The sequence below is a fragment of the Sapajus apella genome, unplaced genomic scaffold (genome assembly GCF_009761245.1).
Source record: "Sapajus apella isolate SASKATOON/1434 unplaced genomic scaffold, GSC_monkey_1.0 scaffold19, whole genome shotgun sequence".
Lineage (NCBI taxonomy): Eukaryota > Metazoa > Chordata > Mammalia > Primates > Cebidae > Sapajus > Sapajus apella.
In genome coordinates, this window is record NW_022436959.1 from 29972683 (window position 1) to 29989591 (window position 16909).

Below are 16909 nucleotides of genomic sequence, written 5' to 3' on the forward strand. Positions count from 1 at the left end.
GATGTATCTGGAGAATGCCAATGTTGCTGAGCTTACTCAACTTTAGTTGTTAAATGTTCATTCATTCTTAACCACTAAAAAAATTTCTCTTGAACAATCCATATTGTCAGCATTATTAGACTTGATGAAAAATATCTTGAGCTCTGTAGTCCTTCCCTTTAACAAGGAGATAAATTCAGCAAGAATCTTCTATCCTTTCCAGTACTATGAAGTATACCTTTGGAAAATTAAAATAGGTTTAATTGTATGTATTTGGGTAAATATATCTACTTTCCAATGGTTTATCAATTATCAGTACAGCTAGTTGGAAAATATTTAGCTGAATATATTAAATTATACAACCCTACTACTAAAGTAGTGTGAAGTGGTATTTATCTCCTCAGCTTTTCTAAAGCTGTCTAATCCAAATAACTGTGTATGCATGCTTGTGTGCACACATACATGCTAATAAATAACATATTGGGTAGCAGATTACTGAAAAATCAAGGCAAATAGGCTAGACTCAAGGGCCTTATGGAATTTGTAATTGTTTGCCTAGAAAGAAATAAAAGACTAGGTCTATTTTTATTCATACCCTGAAACTCCCAGACAAACCTACTATCAATAGACCAGAGCTCTGGATGAAGTATGCTCAAAAACACAGTTTTTTAGCATATAGATTACATTTCAGTCAGCTTTCACAGATACCCACGGCATGATTAAGGGTGGAAACTTTTTTTGTTTTTACATAGTAGGAACAAATAATTTCACAGATAAAAGTAACTTCTGAAGTATATAAAATGTCTGTCATTCAAAATTCAAGTCTCTGCTCAAATGTTACTTCCTAGTCTTCCTTAATATGTCATCCAGAAAACTGTTCGGATATTTTTATTTTCCTAATACCACTCTCTGAAATACCTTGTTTATCCATCTACTAGCTTATTTCTAACTCTAAAGTTAAGGCTAAATGAAAACAGACCTCCTCTATGTCTTGTTCACCACTGTATTTCTAGCAGATGCTTGGCACACTTATTTGCTGAATAATTTATCAGTGTATTCAACAGATCAAAATACACCAAGGAACAGAGAAGCAGTTTCTCTCTAAATATATATGAGATTTCCCCCACCCGCACCCCTACCCATCCAGATACACTTACCTGGACTACACAATGTTTCTAATTTTTTTAAGGTATATTATTCTCAGTCAGAGGTGGAATAAAGTAAATAATATATATTGCAGTAAAACTTAGAAAAATAACCCCACAACTACCCATAAAAGATAACATTTACCTCACAACTTTTATATTGGTCAAAAATAATCAGATGAAACAACTTTGAACATGGCAATTTATTTTATGCATTATTTAAATCTGCTGTTTAAAAATGTTCAAAAGGCACTTTAAGAAACATTAAAAAATACATTTTTCTGACTTAATGGTGATGACTTAAAATAAGCAAGTCACCAGACATATTTAAACCATTCATAACACCATTACCTTAAATAATTTTTAAATTCCAAAACACAAACATTCACTAGTACAGCACACTGCTTAGCAGTAAGATTAGTTTCCCTCTAATAATATACTTCATGTAGATTATTAATTTGCAGGGCCCTGCAAAGTTATTAAAACTTAACTAACATAAACTGAAAACTAGAGAGGTAAGGGCATGAAACAGAGCACAATTCAACTCTAAAACTTTAGAGTTGGTTTCTCTACAGAGAATTTGTACAATTCTTTAGTTCAGCCTGTGTTAAAATTTTTATTTCAACTCTTATATATAAACACTTTTTTTTTTTTTAATCAACAGAGGTAACATTAACATTTAGCATAAAGTCTACCACAGGTTGTCTCCCAGATTGCTTTAGTATGTTTCTGTCAGGCCTACTATACAGTAGAAAAATAAATGTTTTTTTTTTTTTGTTTTTGAGAAAAGGGTGAGTAGAAGAATCCAAATAACTTTACTTCCTTTAATAATTATAGATGTAGAATTACTTTAAAATTATGAATTTTTAAGCAGGGCAAGTATCTTGAGAGCCAGCAGGCATTATTCTTAGACAGACTTTTACTTTCAATCTCATTGGGAAACTTAGTAGGTATAAAATTATCAACTAAGTAATAAAAATTCTAATCACTATTAACAGCCAAATTAACCCTGTGAAGGCAACATTTAAGAGTAACTAGAAAATGGAAGTTAGTAATAAAGCAAATAAAAAAGGCAATAAATACAAAGCAGAAACTGTCAAAGAATAATAGTCTAATGAACTGAAAATTTAAATGGCAAATTAAGATGCTAGATATAATTTAATTAGTCAAGGGATTCTTTCAAGTACAATAGTGCATCAACCTGTAATAACCATAATTTGACAGTCTCAAAGCAGTGAAAAATTAATATTCAAGAAAAAATGTGAAAATAACCAGTTAGCAAATGTAATGCTCAAATCCAATTTCACATTAAAAAAATATTAAAAGCTGATCAGTGATTTATTTTCATATCTCATTACAGTAAGAAAAACTCCTCTGAAATTTACGGTATTTGAAAACAAACTGGGACAAAAATCTGCTTTATCTATGAACTTTCCACTAGAACATACAAGCAAACCATTATTAGAGAACATAAGACATCAAAAGCCTTATGTTTTGAAACCATACTAAAATCATTTATCCAAATAACCAAGATCCTAATCTAAAAGACAGTGAATACATCATCATCATGAAGTCTGGCTTTATGTGCTCTATGAAGTACTTATTAGTACTTAATAAACCCTTCCTGCCTCAATATAAAATTGCTAAACTTGGATTTTATTGTAGGCCCTGATATTAGTCACTTTGGAGAAGTTAAAATTTGACCAAAATGAATGATTCAATGACCATTTAAATTATCTTTATTTTATATTTAATATAGTATGATCCTGGACTACACTGATTTAAAACATTCTTTTTGAAAAATGTCTTAGTAATGGGGCGGTAATCTTCAGTGTGTTTCAAATACTGTTTGCACCAAAATCATGTAGGTTGTTGGGCAGTGGTTCTCAAACCAGGATGAGAAAGACACCTGCAGTTTGCTTAAACACAACTGCTAGTCCCTGCCGCTGCTCCTAGAGTATCTGATTTAGTAGATTTGAGATGGGGCCCTGACAGAGGCTGCATTTCCAACAAGTTCCCAGGTGATGTTGATGGTATTTGTTGGGACCACACCATGGTTAAATTAAAATTTCTGAGATTGGGGTCTTCAGATCTGCATTTTAACAACGCCCTAGGCAAGTGTAAGAACCAAAGTTTAATAATCATTATGACATTTTCACTGTGTTGATTTGACTATTACTGGCCAATGTATCAGATGTCACATATCATATAAATAAAAATGGAAATAATGCTAAATGACTAACCCCAAGTCTGATATGGTTCAAATGAACACACAGGATTTGAATATAAATCCTACCTGTTACTTACTAGCTTTGTGACAGTGACAAAATTACTTTAATTCCCCAAGGCTCAGTTTCCTTATCTCAAATTTTGAGGATTAACATTATACAGATTATCTAAGCGTAGTACCTAGCATACAGTAGGCACTCGATAAATACTATTACTTATTAAGAAATGTATGAAATATTTCCTTCAGTATCTGGTTAAAACAATTTTTTCATTCGCTTAAATGCAGTATTTATACTCCAAGGCAATACAGTAATAATACCATCTTCTATTTATTGCTACCTATTCTGGGACAGTGTTCTAAGAACGTTACATTTATTTAATCCTCATAAAAATCCTGTGAGGTAGTTAGTATTATCATCCCTAATATACAGATGAGGAAACTGAGACGCAGAGAGATTAAGTAAAATTGCTCAAGGTTACAAAAACAGTAAGTGTTGGAGCAAGAATTTAAACCCAAGCAAGTTTGACTCTAAAGCCCAGGATTCATCACAATATTCATTTCCTATGAGCAAATCTTAAGGTTTTGGATATTTATAGTAAACTGTTTATACTTCTAGTCAAGTAACACACCATGGTAAAGAGTTGTTCAAAGAATAAAATCAATGCCATACTACCATGATAATAGGTAAAAAACTGGTGTATGTTTTTACTACATGGACAGAGTAATTCATGGTTAGCCAATGAAATGAACATCCTCTCAAATATACCCTTCAAAGAGGTTATGATTTTGACATGTTTTGGCACAATAAATAAAAATTATTTAGCTAGCTGGGCTCTGTGGCTCACGCCTGTAATCCCAGCATTTTGGGAGGCAGAGGTGGGTGAATCACCTGAGGTCAGGAGTTCAAGACAAGCCTGGCCAACATGGTAAAACCCCATCTTTAGTAATAATACAAAAATTGGCCGGGCATGGTGGCACGCACCTGTAATCCCAGCTACTCGGAGGCTGAGGCTGGAGAATCGCTTGAACCCGGGAGGCAGAGGTTGCAGTGAGCTGAGATCGCACTCCTTTCTTAAAAAAAAAAGAAATTATTTAGCTAAACAGCAGAGTCAGTGGCATGACAGCCATGTCAAATTGGCATAATGATAAACATAAGGGAAATGTAAATCTTTTGTACCATTAAAAATCTCATAGAAAGTCTGTAAAATATTCTGACATACTCAGTATTGCTTAAGTTAATAAAAATAATTTTCCTTCCTTTCAGAAACTCTTTAAACAGAGAGTCACTAAAAATAGAATGAAACATTTGTGAATGTTTTTGATGACAGTCTTGACTAGGTAATCTGCATTGTTAGAATTATCCATTGGCAAAACAATTATCCCCAAATAGTAAGTCAGCATCAACCTTCAGATTATTTATAAATTAAGTACTCTTTCAATGTACAACATTTTTGTTTAAGCACTCTGCATTTTCTATTGTTTTTAATTTATTCCCCTCAAAATCTTGCATTCAAAAGAATCTTGCTAGGGTAACTAATAGCCACCTCAGATCCTAAAAGTGAATTTAAAATTCTGCTTTAAACAAGTTATGAAAGGCACAAACAAGTTCTTGTCTCTCAACAGGAATGAGAATTAAAGAAACCATAACTATGTAGTTGGAAAGAGTTTAAAATAATCAATTAAAAATGTTACTTAGTAATTCCTGAGAGTGGCACTGATATAAGAAAAGCATCCTCAAATAGCATTAAATTTATTATTAGTTACCCATAATTAACAATGGGTAAATTTGGGAGCAAATATTATAAAATAAATGTTTCAGAATGCTATGAATGCTTTGAGTAAATTAATATTAATAGTGGAGAATGGTATTCAAGAGTGGCTAAACATATTTAGAAAACAGACAACAGAGATTCCATAAAAGATTACTAATTAGAATGAAGTATATAATATAGTCAAGGCCCATGATCATTTTAAAGTGTGGTTTTATTAATGCACCTCAGGATAAGTGCCAGTCCTATTTTATCTTCTTCTGGAAGAAATACTGCCAATTGTAAATAATCACAGCAAAAGTTTCATTAGACAAAAATTATGTGTGTGTGGAAGGGAGGGGCTGAATCATTTATATCATACTGCAAATTAAACTAAATTCTTGAGCTGTATTAACAACACTGAACGACAATATTTCTTTCTAAAATTTTCTTTAAGGCAGATCTGTTTATTACTAACATAATGCAGTGTAGTGTTAGCAAATTTAACTGTTTTAGTTTCTCAGCAACAATAATACAGATGGTCAAAAATAGGCAACAAAATCTCTTTTCTAGTTCTTCTACCTGGCCACCATTTTAAAAACACAAGTTCTTCATATATATATATAGATATATATTACTGTATCAAAACACATTTTAACAGACTTCACAGCTCATTTAAAGCTTCAGTTTATAGTCATTCATGTGAAAGATTTCTGTATGGAATGTTCACTTAAATTCCTCACTGGGATTCCAGTATTCTTTGTCAGAAATGCAGAAGTCCTTCTTCAGTGCAATGCTAGACATTTTACCTTTGTTCATTCATGGTTTTCTTTCAAGGGTTTCCTAACTTCACTTTTGTATCTTCATTTTTGTTTGTTTGACTAATTTCCTTTAGTATATTTTCAGGTAAGGTAGGTTGATATCTGTATAAATAACCATATGGACGAAGATGATAAACGAGGTATTCTAACTCATACATAGTTGTAGAATCAACATAGTGAAAAGAAACTGCAAGATCAGAACAGCAACCAGGACCCTAAAAAAGGAGTGGAAACAGGCATTGTTAATAAACAGCACATTGCTAGCATATAATATTCACATACTTATAAAGGACAAACTAATTTTAAAATTATGCAAACATTAAAGCTGGCAAGGTAAAGCAGAGGAATCTCATTTACTAGACCTGTGGAGACATCCTAATGATTTAAAACTGAAATTGGTTCTAACTGAAACAATATTTCTAACTGAAACAATATTCTCTTACACTCTTCAGTGTTTCAGCAGATAAAATTTTTGAGATTTCTTCAAAGCAAAGGAACAGCTATACAAAGGACAAACCTTTCTCCAACATCCGCTTTCTCTTCCTCATTTTCTCACTGTAATTTTTTGCTTGACTCAGACTTGGAAAGAACCTATAGAGCATTCAATGACTTCAAAACCTTGCCCATTAGGTGTCTACAACCAAATACACTTCATCTATATATCAAGCCAAACAGTACAGTATTTGAGGCAAAGCTCTCAAGCTAGACCTGAGTTTGAACCCAAATTTGGCAGGATAGTATATGACCTTGAGCAAGTTATTTAATCTCTATAAGCTTTAATTTCCCCACCTGTAAAAGGTGGTTATTTAAAGGAGACAATATGTGTAAAATGCTTGGCATTACCCTTTCCTTAAAATAAATGCTCAATAAATGTTAGCTATTATTGACAGAAAAATTGTATCAGGTGGCCCTCAGGTAAGTAGGTCAGATTTAAACCTTTGTTCAGTTACGTAATTCTCATAAATTCCTAATAGAGTTGGTATGAGAACAAAGTTGAAAATAAAACAATAATACAATGAACAAGAAAACTAAGAAGATAGAAAAAGAGATAAATTAAACAGTCAACCTGGAGTCAGAATTGGGTATCTGGAGAATACTGGAGTCATCCATGTGATACCAACAAAACTTCAGGGTCCATCTGACATCTTTGTAAAGAATGAGGGAGACAGTCTGGCAAGTTCCAAGAGAAGATTCATATTGATTGAACTTTTAATAAATCTACTAATTCATGTTTGGAAGTATATACCTTACAGTGTAGTAAAAATTATCAAGAAACTGTCCATTGCATTTTCTCTGCTGTTATCTCTGAATTTTCCTTTGAAACACATACTGGACATGTGGATTCTTAGATAACCCTATTCTTACACTTTTAGGAAATATCAGAATAAAGGCAAATAGGAAAAATAACCAGATAAGTCAACTTGTGATTATCTAAACTCTGTTCAACAGATATTAAAAATGTAAGAAGAAATAGGTGAAATTTATTTGAATATATTTTATGTAACTAAAAACTTTCATCATACTGTTTTAGCATGTAGTAGTTTTTAAATGATTAATGAAACCATTCTTAAAATCAAGTGTATATTTTATATTTACAATCTGGAGTAACTACATTTCAAGTGCTCAGTGACCACATATACTTAGTGGCTACTATACTGTCCAGTGCATATTAAACTTAAAGACTAGACCAGTAATAGTTTTTAATAAATATTTTAAATAAGATTTACTGCATTAATTATATTATTCTTATTTATTTGTATTTTACTGTATGGTCAGGATTCTGTTACTGTTAAGCATTTATGCAATAAACGACAATAAAAGAAAAAAGCTATCATTATTAGAAAACAAGAGCTTGTAGACAATTACAGTTACCCAAAAAACTCAAGAATCTCAAGTGAAGAATCATCAGAAATAAAGAGGAATTCAGTTACAAAGTCAGATTTTAAAGATGCTTAAAAAGAAAACCAAACGAAGTTTTCATATATACCAGTAAAAAGGTAAGTTTTAAATAAGCACAAGTAGAGCAGTAGCAAAAATATTACATACCTATGGAAATAGTTTCTAAAACTTGACCAAAGGACCTAAAAGGCAACTTAAAAAAAATCCTGGGCAAAGATGTTATCTCTAAATTAATGAGTTTATATGCAAAGATAAAGATATGAGAGTTGCCAAAACACTTGGAAAGAAAGAGAGAAAAAAAAAGTTAATTTGCCCTTAGAATAACTTGAAACTACTGTAAAGCTACAAGGTTCAAAACAATATGGTGCTGGGCCAAAATCAAATTAGAACAATGGCACAGAATTGAAATCTTCAGATATAGCTCCTACTATAAGTAATGCTATAGTGTATGATAAAAGGGTATTTTAAATCAGTAATGAATTAAAAAATGGTACTAGAATAATTAGTTAATTTGGAAAAATGAGGAGCTCTCTATCTCAATTATGTACTAATATGTTTCAGATAGAATAAATAAAACTGAAAAATAAAATAATATTTGACCATTTCTGACCTATAGAAAAGTCTGTTTTTCATGTCGAGAGATATGTATGCAAAAAATTACACATGTATTTTAAATCTACTCATTGCAACATCTCTGGTGGAAAGTCTATTCCTAAGAAGGTGGAGTGGGAAGAGAATTGCTTAAGAGTCAGTTCTGAACAAGAAATTTAGGAATATGAATTAGAATATCTTATACCCTGACTTGTTAGATAAAAATTTTCTGTATTTTTAGTAATTAGTATATAGAAAAAAAATAGGGGAAAGACAACTTATTAAATAATACATGGATAACAATAGAATTTTCGGGGCTGGGCGCAGTGTCTCACACCTGTAATCCCAGCACTTTGGGAGGCCGAGGTGGGTGGATCACCTGAGGTTGGGAGTTAGAGACCAGCCTGACCAACATGGAGAAACCCTGTATCTACTAAAAATACAAAAAATTAGCAGGGTGTTGTGGTGCATGCCTGTAATCCCAGCTACTCAGGGGGCTGAGGCAGGAGAACTGCTTGAATTCAGGAGGCGGAGGTTGCAGTGAGCCGAGATCGCGCCATTGCACTCTAGCCTGGGCAACAAGAGTAAAACCCCATCTCAAAAAAAAAAAAAAAAAACATAGAATTTTAGTTTATGTTAGAATCTCCTGATGGAGAACAGACAATGTCAGAATGATGGGTCAATTTTGGTACTTTGAATTCTGTTTTATGGTCAACATAATGGGATAAATTTTTATAGAAAGAACAAATTTGCCATCCATTTAATAAACAACTACAATGTAAATAAAGGATGCACTATATTTTGTTTATATAAAGTATATTGTTAGGTATACTTCATTTGTAAACAGAAATTGTGGACAGTACTCTCAAAAGGAAGGAAGGCTATTTTGCTGTTTACAAAATAATGACAATTATGATATCCCCTTGCTACTATTGTATGTGTACCCAATATCAGATACTCTTGGTAAATTCTTATATGAATTTGGATGTATTTGCTACGTTTATATTCTTGAATTTGGGTATATTTTTCATATTGGAAAGGTAGTGGCGGGCACCTGTAATGCCAGTTATTCAGGAGGCTGAGGCAGGAGAGTCGCTTGAACCTGGGAGGCTTGCAGTGAGCCAAGATTGCACCACTGCACTCCAGCCCGGGCAACAGTGCGAGACTCCATCTCAAAGAAGAAAGGAAGGAAAAGGTCAAGTCATCTTGGAATGGTCAGAATATACTAAGAAAAGTTTACATCAAAAAAGCAAAGTAGTACTCTCATTAAAACAGAAAAACAGACTATCAAAAGTTCCTTTTAAAGCTGATTACCTAAAGCTTGGGTCAGAAGTTCTAGGCCAGGGTTTCTGAACTATGGCACTGCTGATGTTTTGGGCTAGAGTAATTCTTTGTTGTAGGAGGCTATCCTGTGCATTTTAGGATATTTATCATCTAGTAAGTTTATAATGTAGTGGATTTCTATCCATTAGATGCCAGTAGCAACCTCCTAGTTGTAACAACCAAAAATGTCTCCAGACCTTGCAAAACGTCCTCTGGGGGCAAAATTGCCCTGGGTTGAGAACCACTGTTACAGATGATGATTTGAAAGTGCTGCCTTATGAGTAGCACGAAGTGTATTATTTATATGCTAGGTCCAGAGAGAGGTAAGCACAGAGAACTAGTGACTTGCCTAAAGGCATTATTAATCATGAACAGAATTGCGTCTAAAAGCTAGGTTTCATGATTCCTGGTCTCATTCAGTTATTTACTGAAGCAATGATTTAATAGTGAACATAGCAGATACGTAATTAACACTGATCAGCCTCAATGTTGTGTGAAAAGGGCAAACTGTAGAAAGATGCTTATTTAAAAATCTGAAAAACAGTACTATATATTATTTGTGGATACATAAACATGTAGGACAAATATAAAACATTCATGGTAATGAGTAATATTAAATTCATGACGGTGGTTAACTCCAGGTAAGGAGATTGGAGAGGGTACACAGGCCTCAACTACAGCATTATTTTTCTTTAAAAAACTGAAATGTGGCAAAAGATTAAAATTTGGTAAAGATGGGGGATGAGTACAAGGTATATTATTCTGAAACATCTTTACAAGTGGAATACTTCATAAAGTAATGTACTTTAGATAAAATTCTCAGGAATGTAAGCTAAGATGTCAAATGTGAGCCAAGGCTTATTAAATGCTTACTGTGTGAAAGGCTGTACTATATTGTAATTACAACTAAATAAGACAGGTACATCATGTCCATCTTACAAATGAGGAAACTGAGGTTCAGAAGTCAGACAAATCCTGTCCATCCAAGGTCGTTCAGCTATTAAGTGGGAGAGCAGGATTTGACTCTAGGTCTTTCTGAACCTCCAAGTCTTTTCACGTCTTGCTCATGATGACTAGAAGTCTCTTTACGCAGATCTTCACACAGGTTGCTCTTTAATATCACTCAGGTTTCTGCTCAAAAATCACCTCCTGGAGAGGCCTTCCTTAATCACCCAAACCAGAGGACTCTACCCCACTCTGGGTCACTCTCCATCTCCTTACTTGGCTTATTTTTCTTCAGGGCACTTATCACTAAAATCATTTTATATCTTTACTAGTCTGCCTGTTTTTTGTACATCTCTTCATCCAGAATGTAAGATTCATAAGAACCGGAACTTGGCTCTGTTTACTTCCACATTCTTAGTGCCTGGCATATAATAGCAACAACAGATATCTGCCAAGTGGCTATTGCTGATGTCCCTGTTCTCATCTATTTTGTTATACTGCTACTCTATTTAAAAAGGCTAAGAAAGAGTCCTAGTTATTGGTCCTAAAGAACATACACATATTAACAAGTTTTTATCAATAAAATTCAGTCATTCCAAATGTTAATGTAGTAATAGAATTTCTAAACTTACCTCTATAGGAGGGTAATAGTTGTAATTCCAGTACCAAAAGGTTCTAGGTAGATAACCTTTAATTAAATGGTGTTCTGGCACAAAGGGATGAAAAGTTTCTTTTCCAGTAGTATCTCTGGAATCTCCTGCTTGTACATTTATAATTTCCATGCATTTCCCCAGTGCTAAGTCTTCAATGGAGGAAGTATGTGTACACTTGTCTGTTTTAAATGCATCAACAAATCTCTTCAAGGCTTCTTTGCTTAGTACATATCCTGCTCCTCCACTCATGTAGCCCTGCTTTACATAGGGCTTAAATCTTCTCCCAAAGTAAATGGGTTCTTTAGGGTCATATTTTGCAAGAAGCCATCTCAAATTGTCTAGTATGACATATGTGTCGTCATCTGCTTTCAAAAACCAATCAGCATCTTCTAAATAATGTTCATGAACATACTGAAAAGCTTTAATTGTTTTCCAATATAGTTGATCTCTGCCTTCTTTGGTTTTCAATCCCACAGCAGGGAAGTCTTTATTTTCTTCTGAGCTCATAAACAACACTTTGTTACAACGCTGGGCCCATGTAGCTTTGACATGTTTGGCCTTTTTCTCTAGGTTTTGAGGGCCTGTCATAACCCAGCAAAGAATTTTAACTTTCTGATAGAGGTTTTCAGCGATGTCTGTGTTCTCATCTATTAAACAAAACATTTAAAAAAGTTATTTACATAAATGTAAAATCCAAATATTAATAAATTATATTGAAGAAAGCATTTTCTTAATTTCAAAAGCCCTATATATCCCTCTATTAGTGATTTAGCCAAAGGAAAGCAAAACTCAACCTAATGTGAACTGACACTCTGATTTATTGGTTTTCTGTCAATGTTGTCCAGAACATCACTGGAGCTAATAAGAGTCGACATGATGATTTAAATTCTTACTTCTTGAACTGTGGTTTACTGATTGAAAGCAGCAGCATCACCGGAAGCTTGTTAGAAATACATACTCCTAGGCCCCATCCCAGACCTACTGAATCGGAATCAGCATTTTAGTAAGTTCTCCTGGTGCTTCATAGGCATTTTAAGTGCTGCCTTAAATAGTCTCTGCTTGGCATTTCATATAAGAAAGCTTCAGCTGGTTTTCAACAGATTATTGACAGAAATTTCTCACTGCTCTGAATGAGTTTCTGAAGAGCAGGAAAGACATGCTGCTGAAGTGGCAGTTCATTTTTGAAGTTCACAAGAATCCACTATTAAGAATTTCTACAAGTACTCTGAAGTGGTGACAGTTCAAAGCACAGGAGTTTGAGATTCCTTCCTGATAGTAACATACCTTATTCCAAAACGCAAATCTGCCAGTCAGAAACAGAACACAATGGTAGACTTGAGAATCGCAAGACTGGCTAGAGCAGTGTTCTTTAAACTACTGGTTTGCAAAGAAATAAGGAGCTTATACCGGAATATAAAGCAACACATTACTCTGAAAAAGACCTACTATCAGAACCAACCAGCCAAACAAAATGTCCACTTAACTAAGCAGTAAGCTTAGGGACTTAATTTACATCCTAGTGTAAGCTCATTATCTTAGGTAGGCAGTTTACAAACTGTCAGGCCAGGACCACATTTTGAGTAGCACTGGTGTAGAGGAAGAGCTCAATTGTGAGATTTTAGATGAGTACTTCTCAAGCTATCTGTGGTGAAAGGCCAATTTTTTTTTCTAACAGAGGTCTACAATTGTGTAAATATGATAAAAATGAATTATGAGAAAAATAAAACTAAAAGAAATATAAAACACAAGCCCTAAAGTTTTATTTTTAGCTTCAGGCAAAATTAATTACAATAAAAGTTTCTGCTTACTCCCAAATAAGCAAACATTCTCTAGTTATAGATCAGAATGGGTCTATGAAGCAACTTTGAATAGTGATGTTCTGGGCAGTATCCTGATGAAGCATGTGCTTAAAATTAAGGTCAAACAGTAAATTACAGAAGCTTAGGCCCATGAGAAATTAACAATTAGTTAACCAGTTGAGGGGGAATAATGGGAAAAGCTGGGTAGAATATAAAAGTATTCTCATGTCCCTCTGAATAACAAGATTCACAATCCAGAAGGACAAAAACAGACAAAATCACCCTACTTTCAGTCAGAAAGCATTGACATCTCACATCCTTGAGAAGCCCAATTTCTTGGCTACACATATATACCAAACCCTGAATGGATAGGAATGGTAAGAATCCCCAGTCTGTTTCACTCAGGCAAGGCAGTTTTGTCCTCACTACTGAACTTGATAAATAATTTTTCATTCATGAATTACTTTGTACTGGGCATGGGCTGGCATAGGAGATGAAAAAAATGAGTAAGACACATTTCCTGCTGCAGAGGAATTCAGTCCATTCAGAGAGCCTGACACACAAACCAGTAACTGCTAAATACTAAGAGATGTTAATATTATGAACAAAGGGTTCAGCTGCTGAAGGAAAATAAAGTAGTGGCTAATAAACCCTATAGAGCAGTACATGGGGACCTGGGTAGAACAAAGAATAGAAAGATAAAGCAATACTAGAAAAAATAAACAGATGATGCAGAAAATAGGTTATAAGTTCACCAAAAGGAATGATGAAGTTTGGTTGAGTGCAGGTACATAAGTATAGCTGCAGGCCTGAATCAGGGGAAATGCACTGTGGACTGAGAGGAAAAGAGATGAAAAATGGTAGTAGCATTGTTAGAATGTACCAACATATGGGATTGGCTAGCATGTGAAGGCAAGCACCTATCATGATTTCATAGTTTCTGGCATAGAGAGATAGTAATGAGCTATATAAAATAAAGAATAGAGGAAGAAGAGCAACTTCCAGGAGTAGGAAGGAAAAGAAAAGGAGACTTAATTTACACATGTTGAGTCTGAAGGGAGTAGACAAACTTTTAGCATATCCCACATTTTGTGGGCCACTGAGCTGGACAAGTATCCATCTAATACATGTGCCTGTAGTGAGGCCTAGTACGGCTTACTGTTAGTAGGGAAGCTTGGCTCCAATTGATCATCTAAAGACATGTAGCTATGCTACAGGGCAAATACACGGTGACCAAACTGTTCCGTAACAACACAGAACACCTGCTCAGAGATGAATTACTGTTATATAAACAATCATAAAACACGACATACTTTGTCATAGTATGCATGTGCTTGCTAGTTGATAAAACTGAACCAGGCTTTGAAACCTCAACCTTCAGCATATGCTTGAGAGGTAGTGAAGAATTTACTAGCGCGAAGAGAATAGAAACAAATGAATAGTGAACCCTCTGCATCCCATAATTCCAACTGTTTTCAAGCTACTTATATTACTTTCTGTCAAATAAACCAATTTTGCAGAAATCTTTGCACTGTGTTAATGTCTTCTCACAATGTCTGGAACTGGGCTAAAGACAGCAGGAAATAAATGGAAATTAAAATTATGAGGGTTGATGATGTCACATGGACAAATAGCTAAAGGACAGAAACTTGGAGAAAACCAACACAAGGGGCACAAAGAACTCAACTAATTGGACCTAGAAAAACATTTTCAAAAACAAATCTAATTTGAATAGTTATGCCCTTCCCCAAATCATGGTTTCTGAACCATTTCTACTTAAAAACAAATTCAAAATTAATATCTTATTTCCTAAATAAATCCGGGTTTTAGCAACTCCCTTCTCTTGAGGCAAACCAATAATTGTTATTTAACATCTGGAATATATAGCTCATTTTAATTAGCAGATATGGACAGGGATATGATGAACTTTAGACTAAAGTACTGCTGATGTTTATTCCTTAATAAAGTAAACCATACCTTTATGTTGGTTAGAATCTGCATTGAAGTTCATTTGTCCTTCTAGATGATTCTCTCCATTATCATCTGAATGCCTCGCATGAGGATCATTATGAAGAACATTAGGCTGGGTGTCACCCTGTTCTCCCAACAAAATACTAAATAGCTGAGAACATAAAAGAAATCCTATTGCTGATCCACAGAGGAAGATTAAAATATTCAGCCAGGATTTAGAGGCCATTTCCCGAAAGTGTATTTCTGTAAGAACAAAAATTAGCAGGATGTTATAAAATCAAAGCTATATACATACCAGGAGTAAAAAGTCTGATAACACTTAGCTATAATGGAAAGTTAATTTCTTTCATATAAGAGAAGATTTCTAACAGTATTTAGCTTTTTATTATTTATGAGTTTACCCCTCTGTTTGCTGCTAAAACAGCACTTTATGGAAAATCCATAAAAACAGAATAGTTAATTAGCAGGCCAGTCATTGTTGGCATAGGGTATGGATAAGTACGTCAGTATTGCACACAGAATTTCCTATACTTTCCACCAGGATCCTTTGTGGATCCAAGACTACTTGTCATCTTGTTTTTCTTTCTTTGCTGTCAACTTTCAGTACTGAAGTCTACTTCTTTTTCAACCACCACTCATTCCCCAACCCAAAAGTTAGCAAAAACCTTTCTGTAAAGAACTACAAATAAAGTATTTTAGGCTTTTTTTGTCTCATGTGGTCTCTGTTACATCCTCTTTTTAAACAACCCTTTACAAATATAAAAAACATTCATAGCTTGTGGAAGACTAGGCTCAGCACAGTTTGGGGACCCATGGGCCAAAGCTGGCCTGCCATCTATTTTTGTAAATAGAGTTTTACTTGAACACACCCATGCCCATTCTTTTATGTAATGACTATGGCTACTTTTGCCCTAAAACAGCAGAGTGAATAGCTACAATAGAGGCGATATGTTTCACAAAACCTTACATAGCCTTTTATAGAAAAGGTTTGCTGGCCAGGCACAGCGGTTCATGCCTGTAATCCCAGCACTTTGGGAGGCTGAGGTAGGTAGATCATTTGGAAGTCAGGAGTTTGAGACCAGTCTGGATAACATGGTGAAACCCTGTGTCCACCAAAAAATACAAAAATTAGCTGGGCTTGGTGGCACACACCTGTAGTCCCAGCTACTTGGGAGGCTGCAGTAGGAAAATTGCTTGAACTCAAGAAGGCAGATGCTTGTTGAACTGCCCCACAACCAAACCTAATGGCCCTTTTTAAGGGTTTGTTAACAATGACTACATGGTGAAGTTATACATTTCTATTAAATTCCTTTTAAGATTGGTCTTAACTCTATAGTTTCCTAGTCCTCAAGATAAGCTGCTGTCCATACATTATTTCATTTTAAATGAAATTTTATTTGTATATCCTTTTTCATTCTCACTAAGGCCATTTTGCAGATGAAGAAAGAAAAATTTAAAAAAACTAACAGGTAACTCATACAGGTTGACACAATCAGAAGGAGCCACAATTTGAATGCAGGTCTGTGTGCTTAAAAAGCCCATGCCTGGCTGGGCGCAGTGACTCATGCCTGTAATTCTACAACTTTGGGAGGCCGAGGCAGGTGGATCACCTGAAGTCAGGAGTTCGAGACCAGCCTGGCCAACATGGTGAAATCCCATCTCTACTAAAAATAGAAAATTAGCTGGACATAGTGGCATGTGCCTGTAATCCCAGCTACCTGGGAGGCTGAGGCAGGATAATCGCTGGAACCTGGAGGCAGAGGCTGCAGTGAGCCGAGATCATGCCACTGCACTCCAGCCTGGGT

General features: G+C 34.7%; 1 protein-coding gene across 2 annotated transcripts in view; it reads right to left on the reverse strand.

Annotated features, from left to right (window-relative positions):
- Nucleotides 1–5321: 5321 nt before the first annotated feature.
- C1GALT1 (core 1 synthase, glycoprotein-N-acetylgalactosamine 3-beta-galactosyltransferase 1) overlaps nucleotides 5322–16909 on the reverse strand; it is a 52531-nt gene continuing 40943 nt past the window's right edge. For both annotated transcript variants that reach the window (XM_032287139.1, XM_032287141.1), the window contains exons 2-4: nucleotides 15111–15347; nucleotides 11314–11981; nucleotides 5322–6138 (exon numbers count right to left, since the gene is read on the reverse strand). In XM_032287139.1, coding sequence (XP_032143030.1) covers nucleotides 5935–6138; nucleotides 11314–11981; nucleotides 15111–15347 — 1109 coding nt within the window. In that variant the 3' untranslated portion in view covers nucleotides 5322–5934. The remainder of the gene's footprint in view (nucleotides 6139–11313; nucleotides 11982–15110; nucleotides 15348–16909) is intronic.